At 43.2% G+C, this 16159-nt stretch overlaps 1 protein-coding gene across 2 annotated transcripts in view; it reads right to left on the bottom strand.

Moving 5' to 3' along the window:
• Positions 1 to 16159, bottom strand: part of LOC106750036 (5-hydroxytryptamine receptor 2A-like) — a 137032-nt gene that overhangs the window by 21999 nt on the left and 98874 nt on the right. For both annotated transcript variants that reach the window (XM_014630071.1, XM_014630072.1), the window contains one exon: positions 5338 to 5771. In XM_014630071.1, the coding sequence (XP_014485557.1) occupies positions 5338 to 5455 (118 nt within the window). In that variant the 5' untranslated portion in view covers positions 5456 to 5771. The remainder of the gene's footprint in view (positions 1 to 5337; positions 5772 to 16159) is intronic.

Here is a 16159-nt window from a genome sequence, read left to right as displayed (position 1 = left end):
GGGAATATCGCGACAGCCGAAACGCGCGACGACGCGGTCTAGATTGACGCAGCTTTTCAGATGACGAAAGGATTCGCGGGATGAAAAGGGTATTAAGCACCGAAAGCATTAATCTTTTTGTTCGAGAGTCCCGGGATTGCACGGTTGCGCTGTGTCGCTGGACGATAGCGAATTATTACACGAAACACGAAATTTCGCGGTATTCAAATAGCGCGGGCAGGAAGAAACGGCAATACGAAAAATTCGCTGGACTCATGCAAACGAGATTACAACGAAGAACAAGAAATTACACATAGCAGGTCTCCTCCCGTCGCGGATAACGAGGAGTCGACAGGAACGCGACGAGTAGCGTGGATAATTACATGTTAGAATAGACGACGGCTCTCGACCGGAGAGATTATTCTTCCATTTTGGCATTTTGCGAAGCGCGAAAAAATCGTCGCGTTATAAATTTCTCATCACGCGTAAGAATAAATTTTCTTCCCCGTTTTGCTTTGAAATTACGCCTGACCCAGTATCGCGTGTTAGATGTTTCAAATTTATCCTTCGCAGTCGTACACTTGTTATTTTTCCCCCCTCTTTCTCTCTCTCACTCTTTGTCTGTAATTCTCGAATGCGTGATTTAATATCTACCGTTAGCCGTTTTAGCTTATGACGTCGAAGCAGGAGTAATGTATAATTTATTTTCTTGCAATATACGCCGAGATGAATGAATTTTTCCGCGTGGTCGCGCACTCGCGATCGATCGAGCGCGGCCTTGTAAAATGTGTCAAAAACTCAACCAAGTTTCGGCTTGTTATCCAATAAATGGCCGTGTAACTCGTTTTCGTCGCGAGCACGGCACGGGGTTTCGAATTAAATTATACGGCCGTTTATTGATTAACAAACCAAAACCGTGGCGTGTTCGGCAAATATTACAAGTTCGTTTTATCAATCTCCGCTGTTGTCATGCTCGCGGAAACCCATTTATTTTCGCATACAAAACATACAGAGTGGCGACGCATAAATAAATTGCACATAATTCTCTCTTTTGACGTCATATCGGCAGCCTTAAAATTAAGCGCATCGTCCACTTTTATTCTCCGACGATGGGAAATAATTAATTATTGCGGTATACGCGCTTTTACCGGGTCCCGGATTACGTATCGGGACAATTCTTTGTATTTTCGCTGTGCGCACCTCGGGCTACCTTTCTTTTAGTTTCACTAAAAATTGTAACCTCGGATCTCGGAACGATAACTATGGGAGATATCTGATTACGTCTTCATGCAAGGTACGTCGTACGCTCGCATCGCATCGTTTAACCTTTATAGGATCGAAGGGCAAGGTATGTTCTAGTAACACATTCAGTTCGCGTCGGCGGACTAACCTATCGGTTTGCTATTTTCTTTTATGAACGAGATACCTGTCAACACCTCATATACAGGGAGAATCGAGAGATCCCTCTCTTTTCGTCTCTCTCCCTTGAGCGTCTTTCTTAAAGAGAGAGAGAGAGAGAGAGAGAGAGAGAGAGAGAGGAATTAAAGTCTTTTTTTTTCGTAAATTTAACGCTGATAATTTAATTAAGCACTCGATTTTTATGCTCAATTTCACACATATCGTACATATTTATTCAAGATGAATTCATTGACTTTTTGACTCAGGATAATTTTTATAATTTTTATGTAAAATAATATCAACACAAGCTGCTCTTTCAAGTCGTAGGATTATTATATAACGATTTTACGAGAATATTGTTACGAGAATTATGAGACAAATGTTGTATCCGTGATTTCCGCTCTTCCTCATCGCTTTCCCTGAATCAATTTTCCATTTAAATAACCCAAAATGTCAGAAATTGCGACGACACTCGTCACAACTGACTTTCGTTATTGTCGGATATTTCCGCAGAATATCCGTCGGTTTCAATCTCGCGTGATTGCCACCGAATGCAGCCAATTACCCTCACGTGTGCTGATCGCGAACGCGAACTCCGCGTAAAATCACGCGTGCTCGCTGCTCATTCCCAAAGAGAGAGGAGAGAAGAGAGGAGCGACACACGCGACAGGTTCGGCCGGCAAGCTCGACGCAACGCGATACTGCATTCGGGGTGAGTTTCGCTCGATTTGCGGCGACCATTGTGTGACGGGGGAGATTATTTAATTCACATTTGCGCAACGATATTCACGGTCTTGTGCCTCGCCAAGCGTTCATAAAATTTACCTACACCGAGAGCAGGCGTATCCACGGCAGCTGACGTCATGTTCAACGAACCGTTAGTTAGCCAGTGAACTATACTAATATTGGAATGCGCTCACCGATCCTGTCAAGCCGTTGAAGGGGCATACGCGCGTGTATGCGTGCGTCTGTACGTGTGCGTTACAGCCGCCGCCGCCGGCGGATCTCCCTTTCTCGCATCCCCCTTCGTTACACCGTCCGTCCGCCCACCTAGCACGTGTTACAGCGCGAGCGAGCGATAAACTTACCTGTTTTCCGACAACTTTTATCTATATCCTCTTGCAAGAGATATACTGGTCCGCGGGGAGCCGGAAGGGAGGAGGGGGAGAACGTTCGCGGATTCATTTCGCGGAACTTAATAGCCGGACGGGCGTCGGCGTAGCCGATGCAAAACAATGTCTCAACGGAGGAACGACGTTAACAGTGCCGCTTAACGAGATTTTACGCCCGCGTTAAGGTATCTTAGACGTAAACAGCGTCGGAGATTGCCGCGTTAGTTATAAAACGAGCAATCGGATGGTAAACAATTTTCGCGGGAACACGCTCGCTCCTTAAGATTGCACAAGAAACGAGATTTTCGATTATTCGCGCTGGAATTTCGTCTTCTCGAAGGGTTCTCTTCTTCCTTCCATTGAACTATATAACATTTTAGAAGGAGCAGTAGTGTGATGGAGGTCAGGGTCTATGAGACAAAGTCCATGGCTAAGTAGAATTTCGCTCTCTGTCTCACTAACATGCTATATAGTTTATATACTCACGGATAAGACAAAAACGGATATAAACGTACAAAGACAGCGATATCACTTAGATACTATCTCTTTTGACACCAGGTCATCGAGCAGAAACAAAAGCAATGCTCTTTTTAGTTTGTTATATAGTTCAATGCTTCCTTCTCAACGATTCCACGAGAATCACCTGTCACGCGTCATCTCCTCGATCAATGGTATCTTCAGCGTCAACGATGGCCGATCGGTTACGCTCTTTTAATTGCTCACAGTATCGTTTCTAGCAGTGGACTCAAGGGACAGGAGGAGAGGAATGTATAATTGAATACAAGTCGGAGAACAGAGTGTCAGGTTGCTCGTGTGCGTGTCGCGGAAAATTCTGTTTACGTAAAGCACGCGGCTGGATGTCGCGATTACCGTCACCAACGGTGATATATTATACGCTCCGGAGATGTGTCAGTTCTCCAAAGCAATCTTCCCCATTGTTCTTGCGGACTGATACGACACGGGGCGGCGGCCGCCCCCGCGGAACTATCATCGACGGTGCACGCGCGATCATCGGCCGGAAAGGGTTGAGAGTCGGCGGTTGACAGCGCATAATTACGACAAGAAGAACGATTAATTGACGAGCGGCGGGATCAGTTTCGTCGTGGATACATTGTTCGGGCGAAACTTGCGCGCGTGCGCGAAAGAGGATGCAACCGGCCATGCTCGGACGGTGATTTTCATTAATTACCGTCGAATGCGTTTGAATACGATCACGTGCGCACGCCTAAGTGATTGACCCGATCGTCTGCAAATTAAGGCGCGGCTCCTTTCTTTTCGTTCTTCCTTGATTTTTCTCTCGTTCGTTTTGGCTCAAACGAGCTCGATCCATTATCGACTTAGCGCCAAGGACGAAATTGTCCATTCATTAGAGCGTCGTTGTGCAGGATATTCATCGTCGCTAATTCTTGGAAAAACTGTTCGATGCACAAATCATCGCAAATTGTGATGCGAACAATAAGAAATTGAATATGTGAAGTCGCGAAATTGGTAGTGGGAAATTCGGAAATTAAAAAGTTGATTTGTCGGATATCGTATATCGTTACGTAGAAATTTGCGTCATTTCACGGCATATGTGGCAGACACGTTGAGGAACAATCCAGCAGAACAGTCACTTTAATCATCGAAAGTACCTATGTCGGTGCTCGTGACACTCTCGAACTTCCACTTTGATTAGTTTGACTTCGCAGAATAACTCGAAATTTAAACCGACGAAGTCTCGACGTCGTCGTTCAAAGGCTCAGCGACATCTTCATCGGCTTGAGTGACCGATAGAATGTGAAACGAGCGATTCGTTGTGCCTCAAGAGAAGTGGATCTCATTTTGTTTACTCTCTCTCTCTCTCTCTCTCTCTCTCTCTTTCTCTCTTTCTCTCTCTCAAGTTCTACCTAGCTGTGTGCTTTTAGCATAACTCTCTCACGCGCGGCACTTCTCACTGATCTCTTTCGCGTTATCGAAGTAATAAATAATATGTACGTTAGAAACACGAGTTTCAGAGTACAATCCACGCTGACTTTCGGCGGAAAATATTATTTCGCGTTGCGCGCGCGCGTTTTATCTGGAAGTGAGTTGGCTATTGAATTAAAAAACAGAACTAAAATATCGAACAGCATAATGTACATTCGCGGGACATGAGAACTGCCCGAGGCATATCATTTATTCAATTACATTTGCAGTTACGGTTTTGCCCCGCGATGCACTTTTACAAGCTTGCTTGATGATAATCGGTTGCGCGCGAACACAAGGCGCGAGGAACCGTAAAAATCTTTAACGCGTTCCTTGCTCGGGGAGAAAAGGTCTCGCCTTAAAATCAAGCCGCGTATTAAATTTTTTACGAAACCCGCTCCTAAAATCGTAAGTTTAACGTGGTACTACATATCACGTCTAAAAACGTGAGCCACCCTTCTCAATTTTAACGTATCGACCCACGTATCAATATTCAAAAAAGCAAACGAAAGCAACTGAATGGATATGAATATATCTGTGTATATATATACGGTACACAAATTTTATTTATATCACTTTTAAATATTAACGTAGTAGAAAATTCCGCACGGAACTCTCATAACGGATATACTGTGATCACCGTGAAAAAATAATGTTTTTTTTCGAGAGAATTTAAAAGATGCTCTTTTTTCTTAACGAAAACAGTAAGATCGCCGTTTAATTGCGAAAAGTTTTAACATCGGAGATTCCGGAGGAGAGTCAAATTGTGTCGAGACAGTACATTGCGGATGAAAAATTTTCCTCTCGGTTAATCGCCGCGACACTTATCGCCAGGAACTAGAAGCAATTTCCTTTCTGTAAAATAAAGCTCACTCGAGCGATGAAAAGAGAACGAAAGACTCACCTAAGATAGTGACGAGGATCAGGAGAAAGAGCACGAGAGCTCTCAGGACGATCGAGGCGTCGATGAAGACTGGATCTTCCACGGATGCGTTTACCGCTTGATTGACGTGGACCTCCATCGTGTCTAAAGCGTATTTCCCGTCTTCAATGCTCGCTATTCATCATCTGGTTAGATAATGTATCATGGTCCGCCCTCGTTAGCGGCCCCGAAGCTCCAGTTCTTTTTTTCTTCTTTTCCTCTTCCGCTTTCGACGGACGTGGAGTCAACGCCTGGCCGATGCACGTCCGCTACTCCTCTCGCGTACTTCCACGTCTATCTCAGAGTTTACCACGACCTCCATTTTCCGCAATTTTCTACCCCGAGTCTTCATGGACTTTCAGATGCGAGCGTTTTGTTTTCGCACGATGTACCAGTCAGTCCTTTCGTGCACGTACCTGAAACGGTGAAATGTGAAAAACAATTCAGGTTCCATTAAAACTTTAATTTGCCTGTTGATTTTTCAAAGCGGTAGAATGTTCAGTTCTCCATCTAGCGAATTAACGAAGCAGCACAGCGTGATTTCCGGCTGATCTTGCGATATTCTTTCGATCATTTGCCCTCGGGTGTTTTAAAATTACAGGTTTTTTCTAACTTACTTTATGCTTACATTATACGTCACGGAGAGAATTGTAGATCGCTCTTGTAACTTTTGCACAGCTAATATCTACGTAGAAGCGTTTATTTATCACGCGGCATATTGCGTTTCACGTTAAATGTAAGTTACGTTACGTGCGGGCGACGGCGCAATCGAGCGAATATGAGCGAGGCGTCACGTTCATGGTAGCCCGCGAAACCAATGAAATTGGAACAATCGGTCAGCAATTATCGGGATTGTAACGACTGGCGCGATCGACTTTAATAATAAATCCGCGCGGCGATGCGCGAAAAATAGATGCGTTTACGATAAACGCGCGTGTCGCAAAATTGCCTTAAGAGGGCGACTCTTGTATGCACTCTATTAAATTTTCCGATATAGTGCCGGAACGTTTCATTAACTTGAATTCGCCGGGACCTACTCGCCATTTGGTTTAAACTGATTGAATTTCCAGACGAATAGCGCTCACGTTTGATAGTGTTGCGCCGATACACCGTAACGGGCTCACGGTTTTCATAGTATGGTCTGTTGCACAATTTTATTATTTCGATGAATTACAAATGATTTTACGGAGAGTAAACCCTCAAAGAGATCGGGCGGGTGCGCGGGCGCGCGCGAGAAGTTCCTCTTTAAAAATATATTATTAAAACTTATACACGGGAAATCTTTTTGGCGCGACCCCGCGAAGGGGTTAGATAACACTCTCGCGAGAGAGTGCCAATATTTTTCTCGCGATCGCGCGAAAAATTCGTCCCGGAGTGGTTGTTGGCACGGTGGCTTTTTGCGCGCGACCACCGAGATCTGAAAGTTTTATTCCCACCGCATGACGCAAATCCCACGTATTCCGCCGGCGACCAAAAAGTGTCCCGCCCTACGGCTCTCTTCCTCATCACCATTTTTCGGTGCTCGCCCGACCGACTCGGAGACCGAAAAACAACCTCCCACGATGGAGAAGTATCTCTCCGGACCAACTTTCTAACAGCGTCGCTCGTCGAGAGAGAAAAAGCCCGGGGAGCGTGCAAAAGCGAAGCGTGGCGTTCGTGCGAACTTCAAAGAGACAGGCGGAAAAACGAGTGTCCGTGAACAGCGAAGAGAATAAAAGCCAATCAGGCTTTCGGGTTTTCGGAGATACGGCCGCTACGTTTTTAATATTTAAACAACGGCACAGCAGCGCGCGAGTATCGATCCGCCGGTACGTAACGAGTCCCGTAAATCTTATTTCCGGTATCGACGGCTTCGATCCGTCGCGTGAAGGAAAGCATTCCCGTTCTTACAATACTAGTTGAGTTTTAGACAGAAAATTTGCTTCTCTCTATTTGCTCTTTTTCACTTCCCCTAATAATGCTCACCCAATAATGTATAATGGGAAATTAAATGAAATATAATTATTGATTAACTTTTACTTGAGAATATTTTTAGCGGCGTAAAATTGGAGAATGATACATTGTATTCGTAGCATTAAAATACCAGCCAGGTTCGTTTTCCGTTTCCAATGATGCCCGGATTTCGGTTTCAAATAAACAAATAAACGGTCTCTCAACGATTTTATTAATATATAGACGGATATAACGTCAGTTATTGTCGATATAGCGACGAGTCCGTTTATTTGTTGACAGGGAGATTTATTAGGAATCATAAATTGCTAAAATCGAATTGAAAAACAATAAACAGTCTGGAAATAGAAATATGACGCAAGAGAAAAATATGGAACTTTAGGGAATCTTGTTAAAAGTGAATAGAAAATCAATGAGAAGATCACGACGAGACAAGAATAAAACGAATAATTTTGTTATCATAGAGGATATCGAAACACCATAAGTTTGCGTCGCGAATATAATTCTTGAAATTTTGTTTCCTTGACGATTCACTTCTAACCGGGATATAAAAATTGCATTTTACAGCCCCTATAAAATCTTTTCCCGGAGTGAGATGCAATCACGATACTGAAAATGCCATTGTAATAGCCAGCCGAAGAGAAAATACTCATGAATATTACGCGGAATCTTGTGCGTTCTCGCGAAATCGTTGCCGTTAATGGAATATTTTATTCATTCAGACGTGTGAGAGTTAATTCAAACCTCAATAATGGAAAACACGCTCGTTGTATAATGCAATTTTTATATCCCGATGAAAAACCGTTGAAATGCGGGAGGATTTAGAAGAAGGAAGAAGGAAGGGAGTCAATATTTTCATTTCGAAAGAAAGAAAGCGCCAACGTATATACATACAACATTTCCGGCTATTCTGTTTCAGTTTAAAAATAATTATTTAATAAAACACTCGCCACCATTCTCTTCNCTCTCTCTCTCTCTCTCTCTCTCTCTCTCTCTCTCTCTCTCTCTCGCTCGACGAATTGATTTTCGATGTTTCGGAAATCGTCGATAGAGTCTTCGGAAGTATTTATCACGCCTGCCTGGAACCACTTACTTGTGAAACGGAAAATAGCAGTTTTACGAGGTATATCGGACCAATAATGGCAAACGACACGTATATATCGCACTACATATTACACTTCCGCCATTAAGTCGTTATAGAAAATTTGTCGGTTCCCAAATTGATCCATTAATCTGTCGCCGTTTTGGCGCGCGATTGTATCGCGCTATATGAAAGTTACAAACGGCGCAAGGAAAATCTGTTCGATGAATCGTGTTTTGACGCGTGTTACGATAGACATTGTTCGCGCAATGGTTCGGAATTGTGCGAACGTTCGCGTGTATTCGCGCCGTCCGTTTGCATGCGAGGCTTCGCGCCGTTGATGCCGCCGCCGCCGTGGACGAATCTCACCCCGCATTTCGGCCGATTCAAAATTGAGAGTGCAAGCACACGTAGACCCCTCGAGCGAGTCGCGTGTGTGTGTATATATACGTTTCACAATAGCGGATGCATTTATCACCAACGGAAAACTGCGGCTCTCTCAGTCGCGCTCGAAACTCCATAAATTCGCCACCGCTGGTGGAAAACGGAGAGGAGGTACTAACGGTTAGGCGGAAAAGAAGGTGAAGGAGTAAGGGCAGGAAGAAGAGATGGCGGAAAAGGTGGCGGTGAGGGGTGGCGCGAAAGGGAATCGACACGTCGGAAATCTATTTCTGTGGAGAGAAAAGTCGGGCAAACTGTTACGCGATTAAATCGCGAACTGTCGCGGAGACCCTCGAAATTCACGATCGTTTGCCTTCGATTTAAAACGGCCGAATCCTGTCGACGGGGAACGTCTTTGTCGTTGTTCTTCTCCTACGACCCGGCAAAAAGACGCGGTAACGAGGGGACCGATCCTCGTCGCAGAAGTAAAAAGGTTTACGTGGCTTTAAAGTTTATGACCGGTCGTAGCGACAAAAACCCTTTGAGTCCACCCTTTCCCAAGACGGGATGCTCGTGACAGTTCGACGGGGTCTTAATACTCGCGATCTGCATGTCTCCCGTGAAAGTGATTTTTCTTCATTCCTTTAGAAAAATCTATAGACAGAATACAACGAAGCATTAATCGGGAGGTTTAATCATTACATTTACCGTAATTATTAAAGATGAAATACAAGAAACAAGAAATATATTCTCGTTCTAATAAATGAATCACTGACTTGCCTGAGCGATAAGATTTTTCTTTTAATGCGAAAGGGTTAAACACCACCGACCGCTCTCGTTTCACGATATCGATACGACGCGACGTGGCGTTTGTGTTCGCATCGACGTTACATAATCACGGAACGTAAATAATTTGGCAGAAAGACAAAGCTTCAAGCTTATCGTAAATCTTTGTACATCACACATAAATCTTCATTGCTCTCTCTGCTCCGTATCCTTCCTCGTTTTTCCATTAGAAGATCCCCACGTTCGACGCGAAATTCAGAAATAAAACTAGGCGCTCTTGTAAGTGGAGTGCACCTAGCATTTACGACGCCATAGCGTCGTCCATTATCCGGAGCTCCTACTGCGTTCCATTAGTCCCATGTAACTAACTTCTTTAGCTCCCAAGGATTTCACGCTGAACAGTGCTTATAGGATCAAAAGATTAGGTCCACGCGTTACAACGTACATATATATATATATATATATATAGCGCATAGCACAGACAAAGGTTTAAACTTATCCGTAAATCCGGAAAAAGTACCAAATTTCGTTAAAGCGCCGTCAATTTTCGGCTGTCGAAAAAGCACGTTCGCTCGGAACGATGAGAACGATAATAAATGGAGAAAAGTGAAAAATAGAGAGGGAGTAACGTTGTTATTTTAGATAAATAGTTAATACAAAGCAGTGCGCGTTCTATTTTGCCGTTTCGCCCGTAATTCTTTCGAAACATTTTTTCATTGTTTAAATATTAAAGTTAAATACGCGTTAAGTAACTACGTTAAGTAATACGGTCGTCGTAGAATTATACAACTGGATATTGAATTTCTGAAAATATTAAACTACCGGCACACATTCGCACTTGAAGGGAACGAGACTGACGAAAGCGCAGCTCGATAGGTCGAGCCTCGTGCCGCGCCGCATTCGCGTTGGCGAATTGCAGCCGAATTTGATACGCTGGGCTCCGGGATGTTTGAACAGGGCTCGATTGTAAGCATACGCAAGTGCGGGAACGATACGCGTCCGAAAGAGAGATGTTGTCGTTTTCAATCAAAATCGACAGACATGGGCGGATACATTGCCGCCACGACTGACACTCGTGCACACAACGATTCCCACTATTGCTAAATTTCCGCCTATTGACAACCGTTTGTGTTTGATAGCTATATATCGGCGCACACAGGTGTTTACCTTGTTACCGCTCTCCGATCTTTACTAGCTCGAATCGGCCCTTTACACATATTAGTTTCTTTGCCAGCCGGTTGAACGTCGTAATTTTGCTTATTCAGCAACGTGAAACCTTGGGTATAACCCCGATAAATTATCGTATGATTAGCCAAATATTCGATAAATATGTTCGACGTCGAACACATCGATCGTGACTTTATCATCTAACGTTTTTCTCCGTTTCTTCGTTTCTATGCAGTAAAAAATAGCGTTTAAACATTACCTCAATAAATCTCAAAATCATTTAACCTATAGTTAGTTTTGTATTAGTGTATTTTTTTGTTGCTTTTATTAACAGACTATTAAAGCTATCGCAAATTTCACTAATTTTTTCTCCGTGGCAGTTATTTTTTGGAATATCATACAAAAATAATTTCGAAATCGTAGCAATATAATTTTGCCGATAAATTCGATATCGGTGGGAGTGCGTATATTTCAATGCAATAATCGACGTTGCGCGATGATTCAATTTGTTATTAGTTACCCTTTTTTATTGCGTTTTAGCGCCGCTAATGCGTTATTAAACCTCCATCAATCTCAATTATTATCGCTCGAAAAATTTCAGCGGTAACATAATTCGCCAACACGCGATAACGGTTAATATACTCGCCCGCCTGCATTTGCAACCAAACCCGTAATTATGTATAACTCGCGGAGTACTATTTGTCAACGGATTGTAGTATTTGTCGACTCATTTACGACACCGGGTAAACAAGTCCGCCATAACAAACGACGAAACGAACGTACCATTTCTCGCTTCTCGCTGTAAATCTAAACACTTTGCATCGGATAATGATTCTTAGCGCGAAACGATCAACATTCAGTGTATACACAATATTTAAGTATCATTGTATCATAGTGCCTACGTTTCAACGTAATTGAAATAAAAATTTTTATTTCGTCGTATTAATCAGACGAATTTGCACTTTGCTTCCTCCACTTGTGACAAGACGAACGATATAATGGTGATGTAGAAGGGAAGACAAACTTCAATCTTCTGAAATTACATTAGAATCGTGATCTTGTCAGGTCGTCTAAGTAAAGTAACTAGAACGCCAGCTGGTACCCTCTTGTCATTTTATGTCAGCTGAATAGTCATTTACTTCCACTTAGTTGCACCGCTGCAACTTTGAATCCTTCGATCTCGCTGTTGTTCGAGTAATAAGATTACGGGGGTCGGCGCAATAGCTAAGCCAACCATCTTGGGTTATGACGTCAGAAGCGAGAGGAAATACACGAGAACGCTATTCTTGCGATTTATGTTTCGCATAAATGACTCGAGAAAACCGATACATCGTACTTTTCCCCGTGGATGTCGATTGCGGAATTATATGGAAAACGAGAAACAAAGATAAGTCGGCCCCGTCACGTCTCTGATAAAACGCGGAATATTATTACATCTCTCGTAAAAACTGACGTTTGCTCGTTCACGCGAGAGAATCGCCGTCGAAGTTTAGAAAATTGATTTTACCACCGCGAAGTTTCGAACTAATCCTCTGTGAAAGTTGTTAATGCGTCGTCATAGGTTTCACTGAATAATAATAATATGATGAGCGATTTTGCGCTATATTTAAAAGGAGCTTCCCGTAAAATTAGTTAGTAACGCGTGAAACAGCTTTGGTTTATTGGCACGAATTTTCATGGTAAATTCACATCGATTTCTCTCTTGTTAAACGGAATTTTACGACGGTTTTAACGCGAGGCTATCGATTCATGTTAGGATATACGGTTAGATGTAAATGAAAAGTTACCGCCTTGTTCTCAGTAAGCTGCATCTAGGTAAAATGAAGTATTGGAAAGTGTCGCTGTTGACAATTAATCCGGAGAATAATAAAAATGCATGAATGTTAAAAAAATTCTTCTCTCCGAAAAAGTCGAGATTGAGAAGCTCGTTGTGAGAATTTAAGTCGACAGGATATTCCGTATGTGGATATATTAATGGACAGAGCATTATGTTGAATTATATTATGTAAGAGCTATTTGCAAAGTTTATAGTTACAGATGAAACAAGTTACACTTTGAGATATGAAAATTTAAGACGCATTCTAAGCCCTGTTCTCTGGGAAGTGTTGTTCTCCAAGCAAGAGTAAGAGACAGGCGAGCGCGAATCGTGGAACGATCTCTTTTGACAAGATACTTCGTCAAATGTACCGCTAGAATTTACCCAAAGAAATGCAAAAGAAATATCTTTGAACGTGAGTTTCCGAGCTTACATCTTATATAAGTTTGCGTTGTATAATTTTTATAAAGCGGCTCAAAAAACAAGCGATAAAAATACCAGCCATATTAAAATAAGAGCAAAGATATACGTGAGATCTAAAAATAACTGTTATAAAACATCTCTTTATGTTTTTACACGTATTATATAAAATATAATTGATATTTCGCTTTGTGCGTAATTTTTTCAGCGAAGGATATGAATGTTCTCTCTCTCTCTCTCTCTCTCTCCCTCTCTCGAAATTTTAGAATAATTTTTAAAATAAATTCTCTCTGGGCCAGTCGGTATGTGAGAATGTTATTTTTATTGGATCGCGTCTCGCATTATTTCGTAATTTTTAATTTTCCATATAGAACGTAAATCCCATGTGCATGTAAACCACGTGAACTATAAACTTGTCTTTCTCTAGATTGTTGCCGCATGTTATTACGCTTAGGATGTGACGCACTCCGTCGGGAACGATACGCGACACTTGCAGTAATGTGGTGCGAAATGTCGGAATTTGCACTGTAAATTTCAAAGGCTCGTTTCGATGCTCAAAGGCGTCTCGCGATATATTATTGCGAATGGTATATATACCGCCCAAGGGGTACGTTGTGCGTCGCAATAACGTACGTCCTCGCTACAACTTTGGACATTATTGTAATGTTCCACCTTAGCCGCATCCACGTTCTCGGTGCTCCCGTAAGAACAATCAGCTTATTTGAAATATTAACATTTATTACGGGCGGGCGTTCACGTGACGTTTCGGCTCGAGCGTGACGTTACTTTCCTTCCACTCGTGCGTACGCGCTCTCCCAAGTACTCTATTTTACGAGAGAAGTTTGCCTGCACGCGAAAGTCTTCGTTTTAGGAAAGTACAGAAATAACAACCGAGAAGTGCGTGCGCGATGTAGCGAGTTTCTATTTATTATTAAATCCACTTTAGACGATCTGCATTACGCGACGGTATTCAGAATGAAATTTTCCCGGCAATTTCATGCATCGTGTAATGCGGAGAACAATCAACAATTTATAGGGAAATTGGTATTTTATAAATACGGAATTTTTCGTAGAAAAATTCTAACCGATTAATCTTTTAATTTCTCAATTATCGTCCCGCGAGGTATCAATCATTCGCTCGGGTATTGTATCAAATAGAGTCGTTCGGGTAAATTCGTGAAGAGTCGGCGACGTGAGAGACCACGAATCGATCTTTTCGCGATAACCATGCTTTGCTGAAAAAGAACAAGAGATGGAAGGGTCGTAAAACCGATAGAACCGTCTCGTTAGCGTTCGCCGAAGTTTTATGAACTATGTGTACTTCGGGGACGTTTGCGCGTTCTCGGGAATATTTTCGTAGCACATATCCGTAGAACATCCTGCGTCCGTCGCATAACTTGGGCGAAATTCCTGACCGCAAATATCACGAAAGAAATTGGCCGGTGCCGGTCGCACTGTTCAGTTCGGATATGAAAATTTTTATTAGGACGCATTAATATGCAGGGAACGCGGCGAAAAGTATTACGAGATATATCCCGCGTGCACATTATTTCCGCATTCTATCGCGGCGACGACCCATTTCGCGATAATTGACGATGCGCGATTCTCGCGATACTTAAACTCGCCAATAAATTACGCAAAAAAATTCAATGATTTTAATTAAATTGTGATAGAATTAATACGGGCATAATACGCATCCGATAAATGCTCGCGAAACGAAGTTATCTGAAGTAACGTTCTTCTCCTCTCAATGGGAGTCGATCCAGCTTCATACACGTTAACATCCCCCTTTCCTAAAGCGAGGTACAGTAATGATACACGACAGTATGTCGATCACCTTTTCCCAGTAGAGATTCATTATCGTCGCGTCTTGCGGCTGAAAAAACGAATAGAACTTGAACGATAGTCGCATCGCTTTTGTATCGGACGGCTGGAGGACTCAATCACGGAGCGCGGAGGTAGGAAAAAATTCAACAGCCGCGTCGCTTCGCAAGTGCTCAGCCGCGGGAGAGTTAAACCGCGCGCATTCTCGTTGCATACGAGCGCATTTGCGTTTCCCATTCATCGCGGCAGGAGGCGGTGAGTGCTCGCCGATCGTTAGGCGGTGGCCGTTCACGAGCGGCGGCGTAAATGCACTCCCGAGTGATTTTTCTCCTTTTACGATGCCCTAGTACCTGTTTACCCAAGCGGCCACAATTAGCCTCGAACACGAGAGAAAGAAAGGGAGACATTCTGCGCGGCAAAATATTTTATCGTAATTAAATGCGCGCTTTCTTCCCCTTTGATGTGATAATTAATGCTATGCGTTACATACCCCGCCAGCCGCATTCTCTCGTGCATGTGTGCGCGCGCGCGGTGCGTGTAGAATATTAAATTGTTGCAACATACCGCGAATACGAGGCGCGCAAAGAGAGAGCGAGAGAGAGAGAGAGAGAAGCATACGTTGTCAGCCAAGAGCGAAAATAACGAGAAGTAACGGAGCGACTCGCGTGCACGCGCGTTTCGGCTCGTCCCGCAAGCCAGATAAACGAATTTGTTGTATCTTATTCATGGAATGCATTAACGCTCGACGCGAAATTGCGGCCCCGCGCCACGAATATGCCGCGGCATCCGCGATCCATTCGTCCCCGCATTTCCGATTCCTCCTCCGCTGAGAGTACCCTGCTTTTCGATGAGTCGAAGTGTCCCAGGAGACGACCATTGTGCGCGCGCTCGCGCGGACTTTCTTCATAATGTAAAGCCGTTATGTGGCTTACACGGCCGGAAAATTATTCGCACCGTCGCGTCTTATGATTCGTGAGCCAAAGGGTAAACGGGGAAGGAGAGAGAGAGAGAGAGAGAGTGAGTGTTGTTAAATTGAAAATTCGAGTCTCGAGTTAATTGTTATACACGAAACAATTAGGAGGACACGACGAGAACGAGTAGTTTCATCGAACAATATGCATATCTCAATATGTATATCTCGAGCCGTGACGTAAGAGCGAGTAGCTAAAATGTAAAATATTGAGGAAAATGTTTCTTTAGAGAAATATTCAATACTACGGGGGAATATCTACCGGGGCTGATTTATGACCATTCGAAAAAGCGATTCTTTAAATGTTTTAAGCAGTTGCGCGATATTGATACGTCAACAAATCGACATCGCGCGATATTCGAGGAGCACGACGTTCTCGCGATTTACGGCCGCCGGGCCATATACGAAA

This window comes from Dinoponera quadriceps, unplaced genomic scaffold (assembly GCF_001313825.1).
Source record: "Dinoponera quadriceps isolate SergipeBrazil2010 unplaced genomic scaffold, ASM131382v1 scaffold4444, whole genome shotgun sequence".
In the NCBI taxonomy this organism is placed as follows: domain Eukaryota; kingdom Metazoa; phylum Arthropoda; class Insecta; order Hymenoptera; family Formicidae; genus Dinoponera; species Dinoponera quadriceps.
The sequence above is the reverse complement of the archived record's forward strand: the minus strand, read 5'-3'. Positions and strand labels throughout refer to the sequence as shown.